Genomic DNA, 16,339 nt, shown 5'->3' with positions numbered 1-16,339 from the left:
GAAACTGTTGAACGCAAATTAAAAGAATTCCCCTACCGCTAGTAATCCAATTAATGCGGTCAGTCCGTCACCACATGCCGTGGATGCTTGAACTGCGATCTGTTAATGCGATACCGTTAAGGAGCCAGTGTCGCAGAAAAACCAGCATTGTTATTGGTGTCGTACGCCAAGAGCGCAAAAGCTACGAATATTCTCCACAGATGCAACGTAGGTGGCAGATGAGCCAACTTAGTCACATGACTTTGCGATGTTATCACAGCCTCTCGACCACATTGTGATCAAACTGGCCGCCGTGGCAGGAGGCATTTAAGTAAATGCTTGCTCGTGAGAGATTACTGGTCATGGGAGGTTACTCACACACACATATATGGTGGCAGAAAAGTATGAACAGATTATCAGCCATGGAGATGATATGAAGCTTGAAATAAACTTTGAATACTGATACACTGGCGCTGCTGGCTTTGTAGAAATTTTAAATGATATCTCAGAATTTCATTTATGATGAGTGATCAGAGGCTTACCATGTTTTGTGCGAACGTATGTGGCTGCAGAGATTTCAGCGGATAACTGGGGCTTCCAACATTAAGGTTTTCAAAACATGCTACTGCAAGGCTTGCAGGTTACAATGTGACCCTGTGCTTTTCCACAAAAACATTTTCACTATTTGGACTATAGTCGCCATCGTGACGTCTGAAAACACAGTACGTAGGTCAGGAAGATGTTCTCCATTGTCACTTTGGAGGCATTCCTAAACATAAAAATATGGTAGTACTGATGAATGACAACCAACCAGCCAAACCAAATTCAAACAGTGTTTTAGTCTGGTTTTAAAGGGTTTAACGTCCCTAAAACGGCTCAGGCTTTGATGGACGCCGTAGAGGAGAGTTCTGGATAATTTTGATCACCTGGAGTTCTTTAACATGCACTGACATTGCACAGTACACAGGCCTCTAGCATTTCGCCGCCATAGAAATGCGACAGCCGCGGCCGGGATTGAACTAATGTTTTTCGGGTCAGCAGCTGAGCGCTATAACCACTGCGCCACTGTGTTCACTAATAGATTATTTTCAATCTGGGAAGTAACAGACGTGCATGACAAACCATAAGATTTGCTCAACTAAAAAAAGATTTCCTCAGCTGCGATTTCAAGCTGAATATCTAACTGCAATGCAAAGACAGCTACTGTCTTACTTTTATACAATCTTTTCACCTGATACTTCCAAGCACAAATGTTATGCCAACTAACTGGCAAAAAAGCAGATATGAAATAAATACAATGATAGTTAGAATTAGAAGGGGCATAATGACAATTAAGGAAGGGAATTTGTAAACAAAGAGGAAATATTGCGTAACTTGCAAGGAACTCTTACAAAAGCACACATTGGCTAACGAGCCATCAGACTCCAACAAACATAATAATAAAAGAAACTGCACAGCACATCACAGAAATTGGAGGAATACAGCGTAGGATACCAAAAAAAGCCTTGAATGTTAAAAAAACAGACACGAATTCAAAGCTTACAAATAAGGAAGCGACTGTAGAAAAATAAAACTAGGTGCGGTGGCACTTGCCACAGGCTTGATACAAAGGGGATGCCAACAGTTAGTTATTTATCTAGGGGAGATATGTTGGTGTGTGGTACAAAGACATGTCCCTCAATACATTGTTTTACAGGACAGGAGCATCAAGCTGTGGGTCGACATCAGTTGGCAGCAGTTCCTCTGGCATGTTCTTCCCCTGGCTACTGGTGCTCCTCCAATGCCTGCAAAACGAGAGAACAGGCACAGCACAAACACACACACACACAAACGAGAAACGACACCAGCATTGCTCTACAATGCAGGCAGTGCTGTATTTTAAATCAGACCATTTAGTGCAATGCTAGGGTAACATGCACTTTTCATTCTTGGGTGGCGGCGATTAGGACCTGAAAAAAGGTTTCTATACTTGCATGCCATACCACCATTCACAAGGGTAGAAAATTGGCCGAGTTGGTAACTGTGATTCATGGTATGTGAGGTAGCGCAACACGGGTCAAGGGACAGAGAAAGACGAACACAACACAGGCGCTATGTTGTGCTGTGTCCGTCTTCCTCTGTCCCTTGTCCCGTTTTGCGCTACCTCACATACCATGAACCATACCAGCGTGCAGAGGATGACCACCTGTATATACAAAAAAGAAGACTGGTGAGATGCAGAAACTGCTGGCTGTTTGCACCAGTTTTTGGCGTAAACTGCTGGCTACAGGAACCGCCTTTTTGGATATGGTCTGGCAGCTTGCACAAGTCACCACAGTGCACCCTGAACGCTATTCATAAATACCACCGAAAGAACTAATCGTAGCAATTTCCACGTGATTACTGACAGAGGAGAACGCATACATCGATCGCCACAAACTTTCTGTGTTTGCTAAAGCCCGCTACAAGAGAAATAAGGCGTGGAAAGCTCACTGGTGACCGAGCGAGTGACACGGACACGCAATGAATTTAGATAGGTTAACGTCAGTTACAATCCTGTAACCTGTTGCGTTTACTTGCCTGCGGATGCAAGTGTTGAAATAGCAGGCTTATAGGAATAACTCCGGCAGGTTTCTCTGAAGAAAATTTGTCCGATATTGCGGTTATACATTTCTGCGGCTTTAATGTTACGTAAGGCGTTAACAAGGAATCCTGAATCTTTCGTGACTGCGCGGTGTCATTTCGGCACACGCGCGCAAAGACGGACCATGCCTTCACACGCGCACGCTGCAAAAGTGCCGTTCACCGGGTTGCACGAAGTTATCCTTGTTCTGTAGGCACACAGATTTCCTTCTGCAAAGCTGCTGCTTCTCACAGATTGACAGCACACAAACACGAAAATGTAAAGCATTGACGAACTTGCACAACTGGCAAAACACGAAAAGTACGAAAAGTGTGCGATTGTTGATGCCACCTGCGATGCAGCTATCGCCATCATACATCTTACCTGCATGGTTGGCGTGGGCACATATTGTATACGAATGAACATTATAAGGACCGTGTAGACAACCTAAATTAACTATATCTTATGGCGCTGCAAAGTTTCATTCGTTCACAAGGTATAGTTTATTGAAAACTGGCCGTCCATGATGACAGTTGTGACCTTGTAGCGCAAGCGAAGAAAACCGAAACTACACTGTTTCGCTGGAGGCGGAACGCAAGGCGCCTGTTGTTGTTGCGATTGAGGGGACTGCCAGGAGATACTCAGTTTCAGTCGGGCCGTAGTTTTTCTTTTAGTGGGCTCCGTCACGTAAGCAAAACGATGAGTCCGGGCGGAGGCTGAGCGGTTCCTTCGAAGTACTCAATGAGAGGCAACAGTCGGCAGTCGACCCTCTGCTGTTGGGCAGCGTGGAAGTGTTGACAGCGCCGAAGAAAGCAGATTTGTCTTCGGACTCATTCGGTGGGCACGGAAGAGGACTCGGAAGAGATACTCAGCACCCTATAATTCCGACCTGAATTACCCACGATTGTGACGACGAACTCCTTGAACCGAAGGCTCCAGCAAGCAAGCCGCGCTGATGGATCTGCCAACACAAGGAGTGATCATAGCTCACGACTCGAAACGGGCGGCCGTACAAGTACGGACGAAATTTCGTGACTGCCCACACAATAGTCAGACACTCCTTTCCCGTGGTTCGCTTCGCAACGGGACAATGAGTGACTTGCATATGCGATCACGCGTTCTACATAGTCTTGCCCCTCCACAATCACCGCACCGAGGCGAACATTGTTGGCCTATGTGTGCAGTTTAGTGTCGGCCTCCTTGTCGAAGTAGCCAAGGATAGGCGTAGATTGGAGGCGGGCCTGAAATTCTGTGAAGGCTTTTTCCTGAGCCGGGCCCCAGAAGAAGGGTTTCGGCGTCTTTTGTCAGGCTAGCTGGCGGCTCTGCGATCTTGGAAAAGTTTTGAACGAACCTCCGATAATAAGCGCAGAGCCCCAGAAAACGACTCAAGCTTCGTTTATCTATTGGCTGAGGGAATTCACCAAACAGTGGCCGTCTTTGGTAGGTTGGGGGTAACGCCTTGAACGCTCACGATCTGGCCAAGAACCTTGAGCTCCCTAAATGCGAATTGGCACTTTCTAGGCTTGAGAGACCGAACTGAGAAAAGAATGGCCTGGAACACAGCGCGCAAACGCTTCAGGTGCTCCACGAACGTGTCGGAGAAAATCACATCGTCGAGATACACAAGGCAAGACTGCCACTACAGGTCAGATAGCACAGTGTCCATCATGCATTGAAACGTTCCAGGGGCTGAAGACAAGCCCAAAGAAAGCACCTTAAACTCATACAATCCATTAGGAGTAACGAAGGCGGTCTTTTCTTGGTCACATTCGTCGAACTCGATTTGCTCATCAGCGCTACGCAAGTCGAATGACGATAAATAGGTGGCGTAGGCGGTCTAAGGAGTCATCAGTGCGCGGCACCGGAAAGACATCCTTTTTGGTAACGTTGTTGATACGTCTGTAATCAACGCAGAATTATAAGCTGCCGTCTTTCTTTGCGAAGAGAACAAGAGGTGACGCCCAGGGGCTCGTCGACGGTTGTATGGCGCTGTCGTCGAAGATTTCGGCAACTTGGCGGCGGATGGCATCAAGTTCTTTTTACGAAGCAGCTAAAGAGGCTGACAGAGCGGTCTTTGGTCAATAACGACGATAATGTGATGCTGTGTGGTATGCATCCGGCGAACCTAGGGGGCTGACGCAAAACAGTCGCGGAAAGAGTCCATAAGGCTGTCCTCGCTGCGTTTCTCATTGGCCAGAAGGTATGGGATCACGTCGGATTTCATGGCTGTTGCCGTGCCCTGTTCCACGGTTCCGGGATTCGTTGTGGTGGGTAAGGCACATTGGCCGGCATGCACGCCAAGCTCTTCAAAATGTGCAATCACCTTTTTTTTCGTTAAATATTGAGGTTCGCAACGAAAGTTGCTCACTAAAAGCTCAGTACGCCATGAACAAGGTCGACAAGGGTGCGAGCAGCGCCAGCTTGCCGACACAACAGCAGCGACATCGGCAACATCAATGAATTTCTCTTTAACCGAACAGTTAGGCTCAATGTCCGAGAACTAAATTCGAAATTGACGCGGCTGGGAAGTATGGGCAAACCGCAAGGGGGGTGCTCTCCCCTTTGCTCTTCAACATTGCACTAGTGTGACTACCGAGTAGGCTAACGAAGCTCTTTATTTGGGCTGACTTGCGCCCGCAAAAGAACTGAATCACTCGGCGGCGGCGTAAGCAACAAACGTGCTCGTCAGTCGTCGAACTACGAATGTTCGCTGCTCGCGGCATCGTTCAATTTAAAGCCGGCAAGAAAACTTCGAGATAACAGGTAGAGATGATCTAGAGTAATCTGGAAACACGTGGATGCAGCTCGGCATGGCTGAGATCAATCGAGATTAGACTGGCCGCTTCTCGCGTCACGAAAAGAAATGATAACACCCCTTTTCTGCGGCTTTGCGCGCGCGAACGAACGGACGCTAGAACGATACGTGGCATTACCCCCCTCCCAAAGCAGCATCGTCTCGATGGTTTAAAATGAAAATAAACAGAAAGAATGCAAACTTCGAGTCATTTAGCGTTCATAATATGGCTTCAGGCGTACGACATGTACGACTTCCGGGCGTGGGCGGCGTCGCTGAGATGCTGTCGTGCCGTCGGGGATGACTTCATAGTCGAGGTCACCGATGCGACGGAGACCCCTGTACGGGCCAAAGTAGCGTCGCAGCAACTTTTCGCTCAATCCACGGCGGCGAACTGGCGTCCATATCCAAACCCGATCACCTGGCTTGTAAAGCGTGTCTCGTCGGCGCAGATTATAGCGTCGGGCGTCGGTGTGCTGCTGGTCTTGAATGCGAAGCCGCGCAAGTCTTCGGGCTTCCTCGGAGCGATGAATGTAGGCGACGACGTCGAGGTTGTCTTCGTCGAAACGTGCGGGAGCATTGCGTCGAGTGTTGTCGTGGGCTTCCTGCCGTATACCAGCTGGAATGGAGTAAACCTGGTTGTCTCCTGGGCGGCAGTATTATAGGCGAAGATCCCGTGGGGCAGAATAGAGTCCCACGTCTTGTGTTCGGCGTCGATGTGCATGGACAGCATGTCTGGGATGGTCTTGTTCACACGCTCTGTGAGTCCGTTGGTTTGCGGATGATAGGCAGTTGTCCTCCGATGGCTTGTCTGGCTGTACTTTAAAATGGCTTGCGTCAGCTCCGCTGTAAATGCCTTCCCTCTGTCTGTGAGGAGCACTTCGGGGGCGCCGTGTCGCAGGAGAATTTGCTCGACAAAAAATTTTGCGACTTCTGTAGCGGTACCATTAGGCAACGCTTTTGCTTCGGCATATCGCGTCATGTAGTCGGTGGCCACGATGATCCATTTGTTACCTGATGATGAAGTCGGAAAGGGGCCGAGGAGGTCCAATCCTATTTGCTGAAAGGGCTTAGTTGGAGGTGGTATGGGGTTCAGGAGTCCGGCTGGTCTAATCGGAGGCGTTTTGCGTCGCTGACGCTCACGGCACGTTTTCACATAATGGGAAACGTCGGCAGCTAGCCCCGGCCAATAGTACTTCTCCTGGATGCGGTGCAACGTGCGAGCAATCCCGAGATGCCCCGCAGTCGGCTCATCATGACATGGCTGCATAATTTCTTGCCTAAGATTCTTGGGCACGACAAGAAGATGTACTGTCCTGTTCGACGCGAAGTTCATCTTCAGGAGGACATTATTGTGAACGACGAAGGACGACAACTGGCGCTTGAATCCTCGAGGAGGCGATGCATTCTTGCCTTTCAGGTAATCAACTATGCTTTGCAACTCAAGATCGGAGCGCTGCTGCTACGCGAAACTGCTGGCGCTTACCGGTCCTAAGAAAGCATCGTCGTCTTCTTCTTCGCTTGCTGAGTCGACGGGGGCTCGCGACAAGCAGTCTGCGTCGGAATGCTTGCGGCCAGATTTGTAGACTACAGTTATGTCGAATTCTTGAAGACGCAGGCTCCAGCGAGCAAGGCGGCCGGAGGGATCTTTCAAATTGGCTAGCCAGCACAGAGCATAGTGATCGCTCACAACCTTGAATGGTCGTCCGTACAGGTAGGGGCGAAATTTCGACGTGGCCCAAATAATGGCGAGACATTCTTTCTCGGTCGTCGAATAGTTGGGGAATAGTCGTCCGTACAGGTAGGGGCGAAATTTCGACGTGGCCCAAATAATGGCGAGACATTCTTTCTCGGTCGTCGAATAGTTGGTTTCGGCTTTCGACAGTGAACGGCTAGCGTACGTGATAATTGTTTCCTCTCCCCCATTTTTCTGAACGAGCACCGCTCCTAAGCCCACACTGCTTGCATCGGTATGGATTTCGGTTTCGGCGTTTTCATCAAAGTGCCCGAGCACAGGAGGGGACTGTAAGCGGCGCTTTAGCTCTTTGAAAGCTTCCTCTTGCGGCATTTCCCATTTAAAAGGCACGTCCGTCTTGGTAAGTTGGGTCAAAGGCTCAGCGATGCGCGAAAAGTTCTTGACGAATCGCCGGTTATAAGCGCACAATCCAAGAAATCTGCGAATAGCTTTCCTGTCATTAGGCTGTGGAAACTCTGCGATCGCAGCCGTCTTCTGAGGGTCTGGGCGAACTCCATCCTTGCTTACGACGTGACCAAGGAACAGCAGCTCCTCGTAGGCGAAGTGGCACTTCTCTGGTTTCAGTGTTGCGCCTGAAGACTTGATTGTTTCCAGCACTGTCCGAAGCCTTCTGAGGTGGTCTTCAAAGCTTGTGGAGAAGACAACAACGTCATCTAAGTAGACTAGACAAATTTGCCACTTTAAGCCTGCGAGCACCGTATCCATTACTCGCTGGAACGTCGCTGGGGCAGAGCAGAGGCCGAATGGCATCACCTTGAACTCGAAGAGTCCGTCTGGTGTGATGAACGCAGTCTTTTCGCGATCTTTTTCGTCGACTTCAATTTGCCAGTAGCCGCTCTTCAGGTCCATCGACGAGAAGTACTTAGCGTTGGACAGCCGGTCCAGTGTATCGTCGATGCGGGGGAGGGGGTAGACATCCTTCTTCGTAATGCTGTTCAGGCGGCGGTAATCGACGCAAAAGCGAAGGGTGCCGTTTTTTTTTTTTCACTAGGACGACTGGTGCTGCCCAGGGGCTCCTCGATGGCTGGATGACGTCGTCACGAAGCATTTCCTCAACTTGCTTGCGGATAGCTTGGCGTTCTAGCGGCGATACGCGGTAGGGGCTCTGTCGCAGTGGTCGGGCGTGTTCGTCTGTGACAATGCGGTGCTTGGCAATCCGGTTTCGTCGCACATTCGATGCTGATGAGAAGCAATCGCTGTACTTTTGAAGAAGACTGCGTATTTGGTCTTGTCTGCTCCGTGGTAATGCTGGGTTGATATCAAACGTTGGTATGGCGCTGGTCAGATGGTTCTACGGGTTGGTCGGGTAGGGCAAATATGTCTCTGACGTCTGCCGGCTCGTCGAGGAAAGCGATCGTCGTACCTTTGTTTAGATGCCGGTATTCTTCGGTGAAGTTGGTTAGCAACACCTGGGCTTGGCCATTTTGGATTTGGGCGGCTCCCCTTGCGACAGCCAGTCCTCGATCCAGGAGTAGCTGGGTGTTCCCCTCGATGACGCCTTCGGCAGTTTCGATGTCTCCAGTACCTATGCAGGCGAGGACACTCGATCGGGGCGGCACGCTCAATGCTTCGTCGACGACGTTTAAGGCAACGTGATGAGTTGCGCTCGTCGCAGCAGGCATGGCGTTCTCCGTGGAAAGCTTGATCGACTTAGATCGAAGGTCGATGATCGCCCGATGTTCATTCAGGAAGTCCATTCCCAAAATCACGTCTCGCGAGCATTGCTGTAGGACCAGGAAGGTTGTAGCATAGGTTCTCCCATTTACAGTAACTCTCGCGGTGCAGCGTCCTGACGGCGTAATCAGGTTACCACCTGCGGTGCGGATCAGCGGGCCATCCCAAGTTGTTGTCACTTTCCTGAGTCGAACAGCGAATGGCCCGCTCATGACGGAGTAGTCAGCTCCCGTGTCGATCAAGGCAGTAACCGCGTGACCGTCGACCGTAACTTCAAGGTCACTTGTTCGCGTTTTTGTATTGCACGTTGTCTTTGGTGTCCAATCTCGGCTTCGTCGGGTATTGAGGCTGCGGTGGGCGTACTCCGACGTTACTGCTATGGGCAGCGGTAAAGGCGTCAAGTCTGGCCGCGTCGTCGTCGTCGTCGGTGTTGTCGTCGGTGTTGTCGTCGAAGTTGTCGTCGTAGGTGTCGTCGTAGGTGTCGTCGGAGGTGTCGTCGGAGGTGTCGTCGGATGTATCGTCGGTGGAGGATCTTTGTCCTTGCGCTTAGAAGCAACCTCACCTCCAGAGGCTGCTTTATTCAGTTTAACCTTCGGGGGCTGGGGTAGCGTCCACGCACGGCGTGGCCTCGGCTAGGAGATACGAAGCGCGGTGACGATGGCGACGGGGAACGTGATAGGCGGCTGGGCGTTGAGTATTCTTCCCGACGCAAGAACTCTTCGATTTCGGCTGGTCGCTGGCCGGGTCGGGGTCGTGGAGCGTCGTAAGCGAACCCTCGGATGCCCAGTCTTCTGTATGGGCAGTGCCGGAGGACGTGACCGGCTTCGCCACACTGGAAGCATAGTGGGCGGCGCTGGTCGGGAGTTCTCCACTCGTCGCATTTCCTCGGCTGTGTGCGACGCTCTTAGGACGGGCGGGTTGGGGCGAGAGGGCGGCGGTCCAACGCAGCTGGCTGAGGGCGATAGGGGCTTGGGTCCCGTCGTCGAGGTGCAGGACGGCGCGCTGCTGCGGCGTAAGGCATGGCTGGGGGCTCCGTAGGCTGCGTGGTGGTCGGCGTCACACCCAAGGCCTGTTGAACCTCGTCCCGGATAACGTCAGTGAGCGATGTAAGCTGTGGCTGCGTTCCTGTTGGCAGCAATCGTCGCAGCTCTTCTCGCACAATTCCACGCATAACCTCCCGCAGGTCATTGTTGTTAGCGGCGTCCAGGCAGCTTGCTGAGAAAACGCGCTGCTGGCGGTCATACTGGCGGGCTCGGGCATCAAGAGTTTTTTCCATCGTGGATGCCTCTTCTACGAATTCCGCGACGCTTTTCGGTGCGTTGCGGACGAGGTCGGCAAAGAGTTGCTCTTTAACTCCTCGCATAAGCAACTTCACCTTCTCTTCTACCTTCATGTTCGTGTCGGCACGCCGGAAGAGACGCTTCATCTCCTCAGTATACACTGCAACGGTCTCGTTTGGGTGTTGTATGCGAGATTGCAGCAGCTGCTGGGCTCTCTCCTTTCGCACGACGTTCGTGAAGGTCTTTAGAAGCTGCTCCTTGAAGGTTTCCCAGTTCGTGAGGTTAGCTTCCTCATTCTCAAACCAGACTTTTGCTTGTCCGTCCAAGGCGAAGAAGACGCACCTTAATTTCGTGGCATCGTCCCATTGGTTAAAAATAGCCACACGGTCAAACTGTTCTAGCCATTCTTCGGGGTCGGCGCCAGGCGAAGCGTCGAAGGTTGGTGGCACCCAGGGCTGCTGAAGAATAATTGGAGACATCGTCTGGGGCAAACTCATGGTAGACGTTGGTGCCGTCTTTCGCTTTCGGGTAGGGTCCGGCAGAATCCCGAGCTCAGGTGCGTCCCCTTGCAGGCGTCGGCTTGAGCGGTGGACTGGACTCAGGTCCTGCGGTAGATGACTCAGAGGGCTGGCGTCACGACTTGTAGGGGGTGTTCGGAACATGAAAGGCTACCTAGCACCTCCAGCAGATGTCACGTTGTAGTGACGGCAGTCCAGCGGTCACGAAAACACCAACAAGACTTGTAAACGAAGCTCTTTATTTTGGCTGACTTGCGCCCGCAAAAGAACTGAATCACTCGGCGACGGCGTAAGCAACAAACGTGCTCGTCAGTCGTCGAACTACGAATGTTCGCTGCTCGCGCCTTCGTTCAATTTAAAGCCGTAAAGTAAACTTCGAGATAACAGATCGAGATGATCTAGAGTAATCTGGAAACACGTGGATGCAGCTCGGGATGGCTGATATTAATCGAGATTAGACTGGTCGCTTCTCGCGTCACGAAAATAAATGATAACACCCCTTTTCTGCGGCTTTGCGCGCGCGAACGAACGGACGCTAGAACGATACGTGGCAATACTAATATCATGGTACGAACAGCAACGAGTGCTGCACGACCTGAGGCACCAAATCCTATTATCCTTCACTCTATTAGCTCCACTTCGGATATGACGCAGGAAGTCCGTATAAGTTTCTTGAGAAACAGGCTAGATAAATAGAGCGGGTATTTATCAAGGACAAGGCAGATTGTAGGCCACGTGCTGCATGTAAGATGACATATTGCTCAAACCTTGAAAGCCCTTTGCACGCCATGACTCTTATTTTTCTGGGAAATCATATAGTCTTTTGTATAATAAGCAATCACTTCGACATCATGTAACCGTGCTTTTTGCGCCGCTCATTAAGGATTCACAGCCTATCGTGCATCACGCAACTTCTGCTTCGCGTCATTGCCTACTAGCGTTTTACGACGAAGCTGGGGACAGATATCATCGGCATCAAGAAAGCATTTTGCAATTAGTCTTGCCTCGACATTTAATTTTTTGTCAATTTGCTGTGGGCCGTTCTAAGTATATTAGCATGCTTCCATCATATAATAACGCCTTTGGATTCTTGGGGCTCACTATTGCGAGCCACCTTTAAAGTAAATGCACCACAAAATGCTTTCTATATCTCTGTGCATCATTATCTTACAGGAAGCTGGCGGTGTGACGGTTTTCCCATTCTACGAAGATAATCCTCGCCATTTCAGAGTGCAATTCGCCCAAGACGTGAGTCAAGCGCTGTTCTCAATAGATTGGTTACAAAGTCTTTCACAGTGCGCACCGCTATTTGCTCGACTAGAAATCTCGTGCAGAGAACCAGTACGAATCGGGCCACAGCCGTTTTCCCAGTGTAGGATACCTGAAGCTCTTTGCATTAAATACTCCCGTATATCCGGTACAAATTGGAGGTAACATAGTAAAATTTGTCGAATTTGTCGAAGTACCTTGGCATAATCATGCCAAGGGACATGATGGAAATGGGACAAGCATGAAAATGGGACAAGCATATAGCATACGTAACATCCAAAGCATTTTCCGCGCTTTGCTCATTAAGGCCCTCCATCAATTTAGCCTCACCCGATGAAAATTGCTTGCTTATACATCCCTCGTGCGACCAATCTTTGAATACAGCATAATATTGATGCGGGTAGACGACGACGACAAAGAGCGATGGCACGAGTGGGAAGAGTAGAAGACGACAACGAAGTTCGGACTGTGTTCTCGGCGCCGCTCGAAGCTGTTCTTGTCTATTTGTAAATATCTGTAAATATATTCTTTCCCGCAACATATTTGGTGGAGGTGCGGCTTTCCCCTACGTCTACCGACGACGGAGCTCCGCAGCGGCCGCCAGTTGCCTTCACTCATCATGACCCAAGACGCCGCCCAGCAAACCTCAGCCCCGGCCATGACATCACTCGTTCTTTCTCCCCCTCGTGACCCTGGGACCTTTTCTGGTACCGACAACACTGACGTCGACGACTGGATCAACATGTACGAGCGAGTGAGTACCTACAACCGCTGGGATCCGACCCTCATGCTCGCAAATGTAATATTCTATATAAAAGACACCGCCCGGGTCTGGTATGAGACGCACGAAGACCATCTGACCAGCTGGGACGTGTGCAAAGAGAAACTCCGCGAATTGTTTGGACGGCCGCTCGGCCGAACGCTTGCCGCTAAGAAGGACCTCGCCTCCCGAGCTCAAACATCTACGGAGTCCTATGTGTCGTACATTCAAGATGTGCTGGCCCTCTGTCACAAAGTTGACGCCAACATGCCCGAGTCTGACAAAGTCGGCCACGTGTTGAAGGGAATCGCCGACGATGCCTTCAACTTGCTCGTATACAAGAACTGCACTACAGTCGACGGAATTATTAAGGAATGTCGACGCTTCGAGGAAGCCAAAAGCAGGCGTATTAGCCAGCCGTACGCACGCCTCCCCAACACGGCTGCGACTTCTTCATGTGAAGACCTGCGACACCGGGAAACTCCAGCGCCCCCAGAAAATGTGACCCGCATCATCCGACGCGAGCTCGAAGCTATGTCCCCTGCCCCCCTGCATCTACATGATGGCGACAACCGCTTGCCTACCATCTCTCTGGTACAGGCTGTCGTCCGCCAAGAGCTTGCAAACCTTGGTTTCCAGCCCGTCAGCCCTGTACGGTCTTCACCACCACCCGAAATCACTGCGATTGCCCCTAGACGACCTTCGTACTTCACTCCACGTCGGCGAAACCCTAACGATTGGCGGACAACCGACGACAGGCCCATTTGTTTCCATTGCCACCGCATTGGCCACATCTCTCGCCACTGTCGAAATTATTGGTCCCGTCGCAGCACATACCATCCTCTCAGCTCCCACCGCGACGACGAACAGCCCAGCCACTACACGCCCCCTCCAGCCCAGCACAGTGCTTCAGTCGACGGCCAGATTCCCCGCTCCAGCCGCTCCCCGTCCCCCCTGCGTCGACAGTCTCGTTCGCCCCAACGCCGTCGCTCCTCTCCTGGCCCCTACGGACGCTCGCAAGCGGAAAACTAGACGCTGCACTGTCTGGAGGTGATGCTGCAGTACAGCCCCAGTCCCAAAATCCTCGATTAGCCCTTCGCGCACACCATAATTTGCTCGCCATTCATGTCGATGGAGTGCCTGTGCGAGCCCTGATCGATACAGGCGCGCACGTATCCGTCATGAGTTCAGCCCTACGACGCCGCCTCCGAAAAGTACTGACCCCTGCACCCAAAGCCGTTCTCCGCGTTGCCGACGGCGGAACGCCTCATGTTGTTGGGCTATGCACAGCCAGTGTGACCATATCCGGCCGCCATACATCCGTTCTGTTCTCTGTTCTGGACCAGTGCCCTCATGAAGTCATTCTTGGCCTCGACTTCCTGTCTGAGCATTCAGCCCTCATTGACTGCGCCACTAATGTTGTTCAGCTTGACCTTCCTCTTTCTGCTGAGTCGCCGTCCCCAGTTATACACCGTCTTTGTGCTGTCGACTTTGTCCGTCTACCGCCTCAAGCCGCAACTTACATTTCTTTCTCATCTGTTCCCCCTGTACCTGATGGTCACTACGTAGTCACTCCGGAACTTGACGTCGCCCTGACGCGCAGCATTGCGCTTCCACACATTGTATTTACAATGTCGGCCAACCGAGCGTACCTTCCGGTCCTGAACTTTGGTTCATCCATCCAACCGCTCCCGCAAGGCATCTCACTCCCACGCTGTGCCCTGCTGCCGAATGTGTGATATCAGTGGTGGACACCTGCTTACCTTCCACTCAGCAATGCCGGCTGCCTGCGGCCCCATCAACTGAGAACCCAAAGGACGACTACGCCGACATGATCGCTTCTGACCTACCGCCAATGCAAGCTCGCGATCTTAGGTGTCTCTTATCATCTTTCCGCGACATCTTCGACTTTGATAGCCGTGTTTTGGCTCGGACCTCTGTGGTGACGCATCACATAAACACCGGTGATTCCGCTCCTCTCCGCAGACGTCCGTACCGAGTGTCCAGCGCCGAACGCACCGTCATAAATCAAGAGGTGGACAAGATGCTCGCAAAAGACATCATCGAGCCCTCGTCAAGTCCTTGGGCTTCACCAGTCGTTCTGGTGAAAAAGGACGGCAGCTGGCGCTTCTGCGTTGATTATCGGCACCTCAACCGCATCACAAAAAAAGACGTATATCCACTCCCAAGGATCGATGATGCATTAGACTGCCTCCACGGCGCCAAATATTTCTCTTCAATTGATCTTCGATCGGGGTACTGGCAAATGGCCGTTGATGAAAAGGACCGCGAGAAGACCGCCTTCGTGACGCCTGATGGCTTATACCAGTTTAAAGTCATGCCGTTCGGCCTCTGTAACGCCCCGGCAACCTTCGAACGAATGATGGACTCCCTTCTTCGTGGCTTTAAATGGTCCACTTGCCTCTGTTACCTAGACGATGTTGTGGTTTTCTCGCCTACTTTTGCCACGCACCTCGAGCGCCTCTCCAATATTCTGACAGTGTTTCGTAACGCCGGCCTTCAGCTGAACTCATCGAAATGCAAGTTTGGTCGTCGCCAACTCACTATTCTCGGACACCTCGTTGACGCTTCTGGTGTACGCCCATATCCCATCAAAATTCAAGCTGTGAAGGACTTTCCTCTTCCAAGGTCGTCGAAAGATGTGCGCAGCTTTGTCGGCTTGTGCTCGTATTTTCGCCGTTTTATCAACGATTTCGCCAGCATCGCTCGTCCCCTCACCGATCTTCTGAAGAACGACACCCCCTTTACCTGGGGCCCTGCTCAAGAGAACTCATTTTCATCCCTCGTCCATTTGCTGACCACTCCGCCCATCGTAGCACATTTTGACCCGTCGTCTCCCACAGAGGTTCGCACGGACGCCTCCGGATATGGCATCGGCGCCGTACTTGCCCAACGTCAACAGGGTCAAGATCGAGTCATCGCTTATGCCAGCCGCCTACTTTCAGCCGCAGAGCAAAATTACACCATTACTGAGCGCGAGTGTCTTGCCCTAGTCTGGGCAGTGGCTAAATTCAGACCCTACCTGTTCGGCCGTTCATTCGCTGTTGTCACTGATCACCACGCGCTCTGTTGGCTGTCTTCACTAAAAGATCCCACCGGTCGCCTTGGTCGCTGGGCATTGCGCCTCCAAGAATACTCATACTCCGTCGTGTACAAGTCAGGGCGCCATCACCAGGACGCTGACTGTTTATCCCGATACCCTGTGGAACCACCTGACCTAGAGGACGCTGAGACCCTGCCCTGCCTCTTAGCTATCTCCGATCTTGCCGATATTGCCAACGAACAGCGCCACGACTCATCTTTACGTCCTATCTTTGATGGCATCCGTTCTGCAAACCGATCTCCGTCTCTGAACCTTTATGTGCTCCAGAACGGCATTTTGTATCGCCGAAACCTACGCTCCGATGGCCCTCCGCTCCTGCTCGTGATACCCCAAAGTCTACGCTCTTCTGTCCTTGAAGAACTGCACGACCTGCCGACAGCTGGTTACCTTGGCGTGTCCCGCACGTACGCTCGGGTGCGGCATCGCTTCTTTTTTTAGCCTGGTCTCTATCGTTCCGTCAAGCGTTACGTGGCCGCTTGCGACCTGTGTCAACGTCGGAAAAGGCCCTCCACTTTGCCTGCCGGTCTTCTGCAACCCATCGACATACCTCCGGAACCTTTTCACCGTGTTGGCCTCGACCTTC

At 51.6% G+C, this 16,339-nt stretch overlaps 1 protein-coding gene across 1 annotated transcript; it reads right to left on the bottom strand.

Annotated features, from left to right (window-relative positions):
- Nucleotides 1-3,753: 3,753 nt before the first annotated feature.
- Nucleotides 3,754-10,747, bottom strand: LOC149328164 (uncharacterized). Its single transcript, XM_089558913.1, has 2 exons — nucleotides 9,797-10,747; nucleotides 3,754-3,846 (listed from the first exon to the last, which is right to left on the bottom strand). The coding sequence occupies exons 1-2, from the start codon at nucleotides 10,745-10,747 to the stop codon at nucleotides 3,754-3,756; spliced, it is 1,044 nt and encodes a 347-aa protein (XP_089415039.1).
- Nucleotides 10,748-16,339: the final 5,592 nt, after the last annotated feature.

This window comes from Amblyomma mixtum, chromosome 9, assembly GCF_055824585.1.
Source record: "Amblyomma mixtum isolate Tamu chromosome 9, ASM5582458v1, whole genome shotgun sequence".
NCBI classification, from domain to species: Eukaryota; Metazoa; Arthropoda; class Arachnida; order Ixodida; family Ixodidae; genus Amblyomma; species Amblyomma mixtum.
This window is presented reverse-complemented; position numbering and strand designations above follow the sequence as displayed.

Coding starts and splice junctions, on each gene's coding strand:
- LOC149328164 (XM_089558913.1), bottom strand. CDS start 10,747: ATGTTCCGAACACCCCCTACAAGTCGTGACGCCAGCCCTCTGAGTCAT. Junction 3,847..9,796: donor CCGCAGCAGCGCGCCGTCCT/GCACCTCGACGA, acceptor GGCCCGGCTCAG/GAAAAAGCCTTCACAGAATT.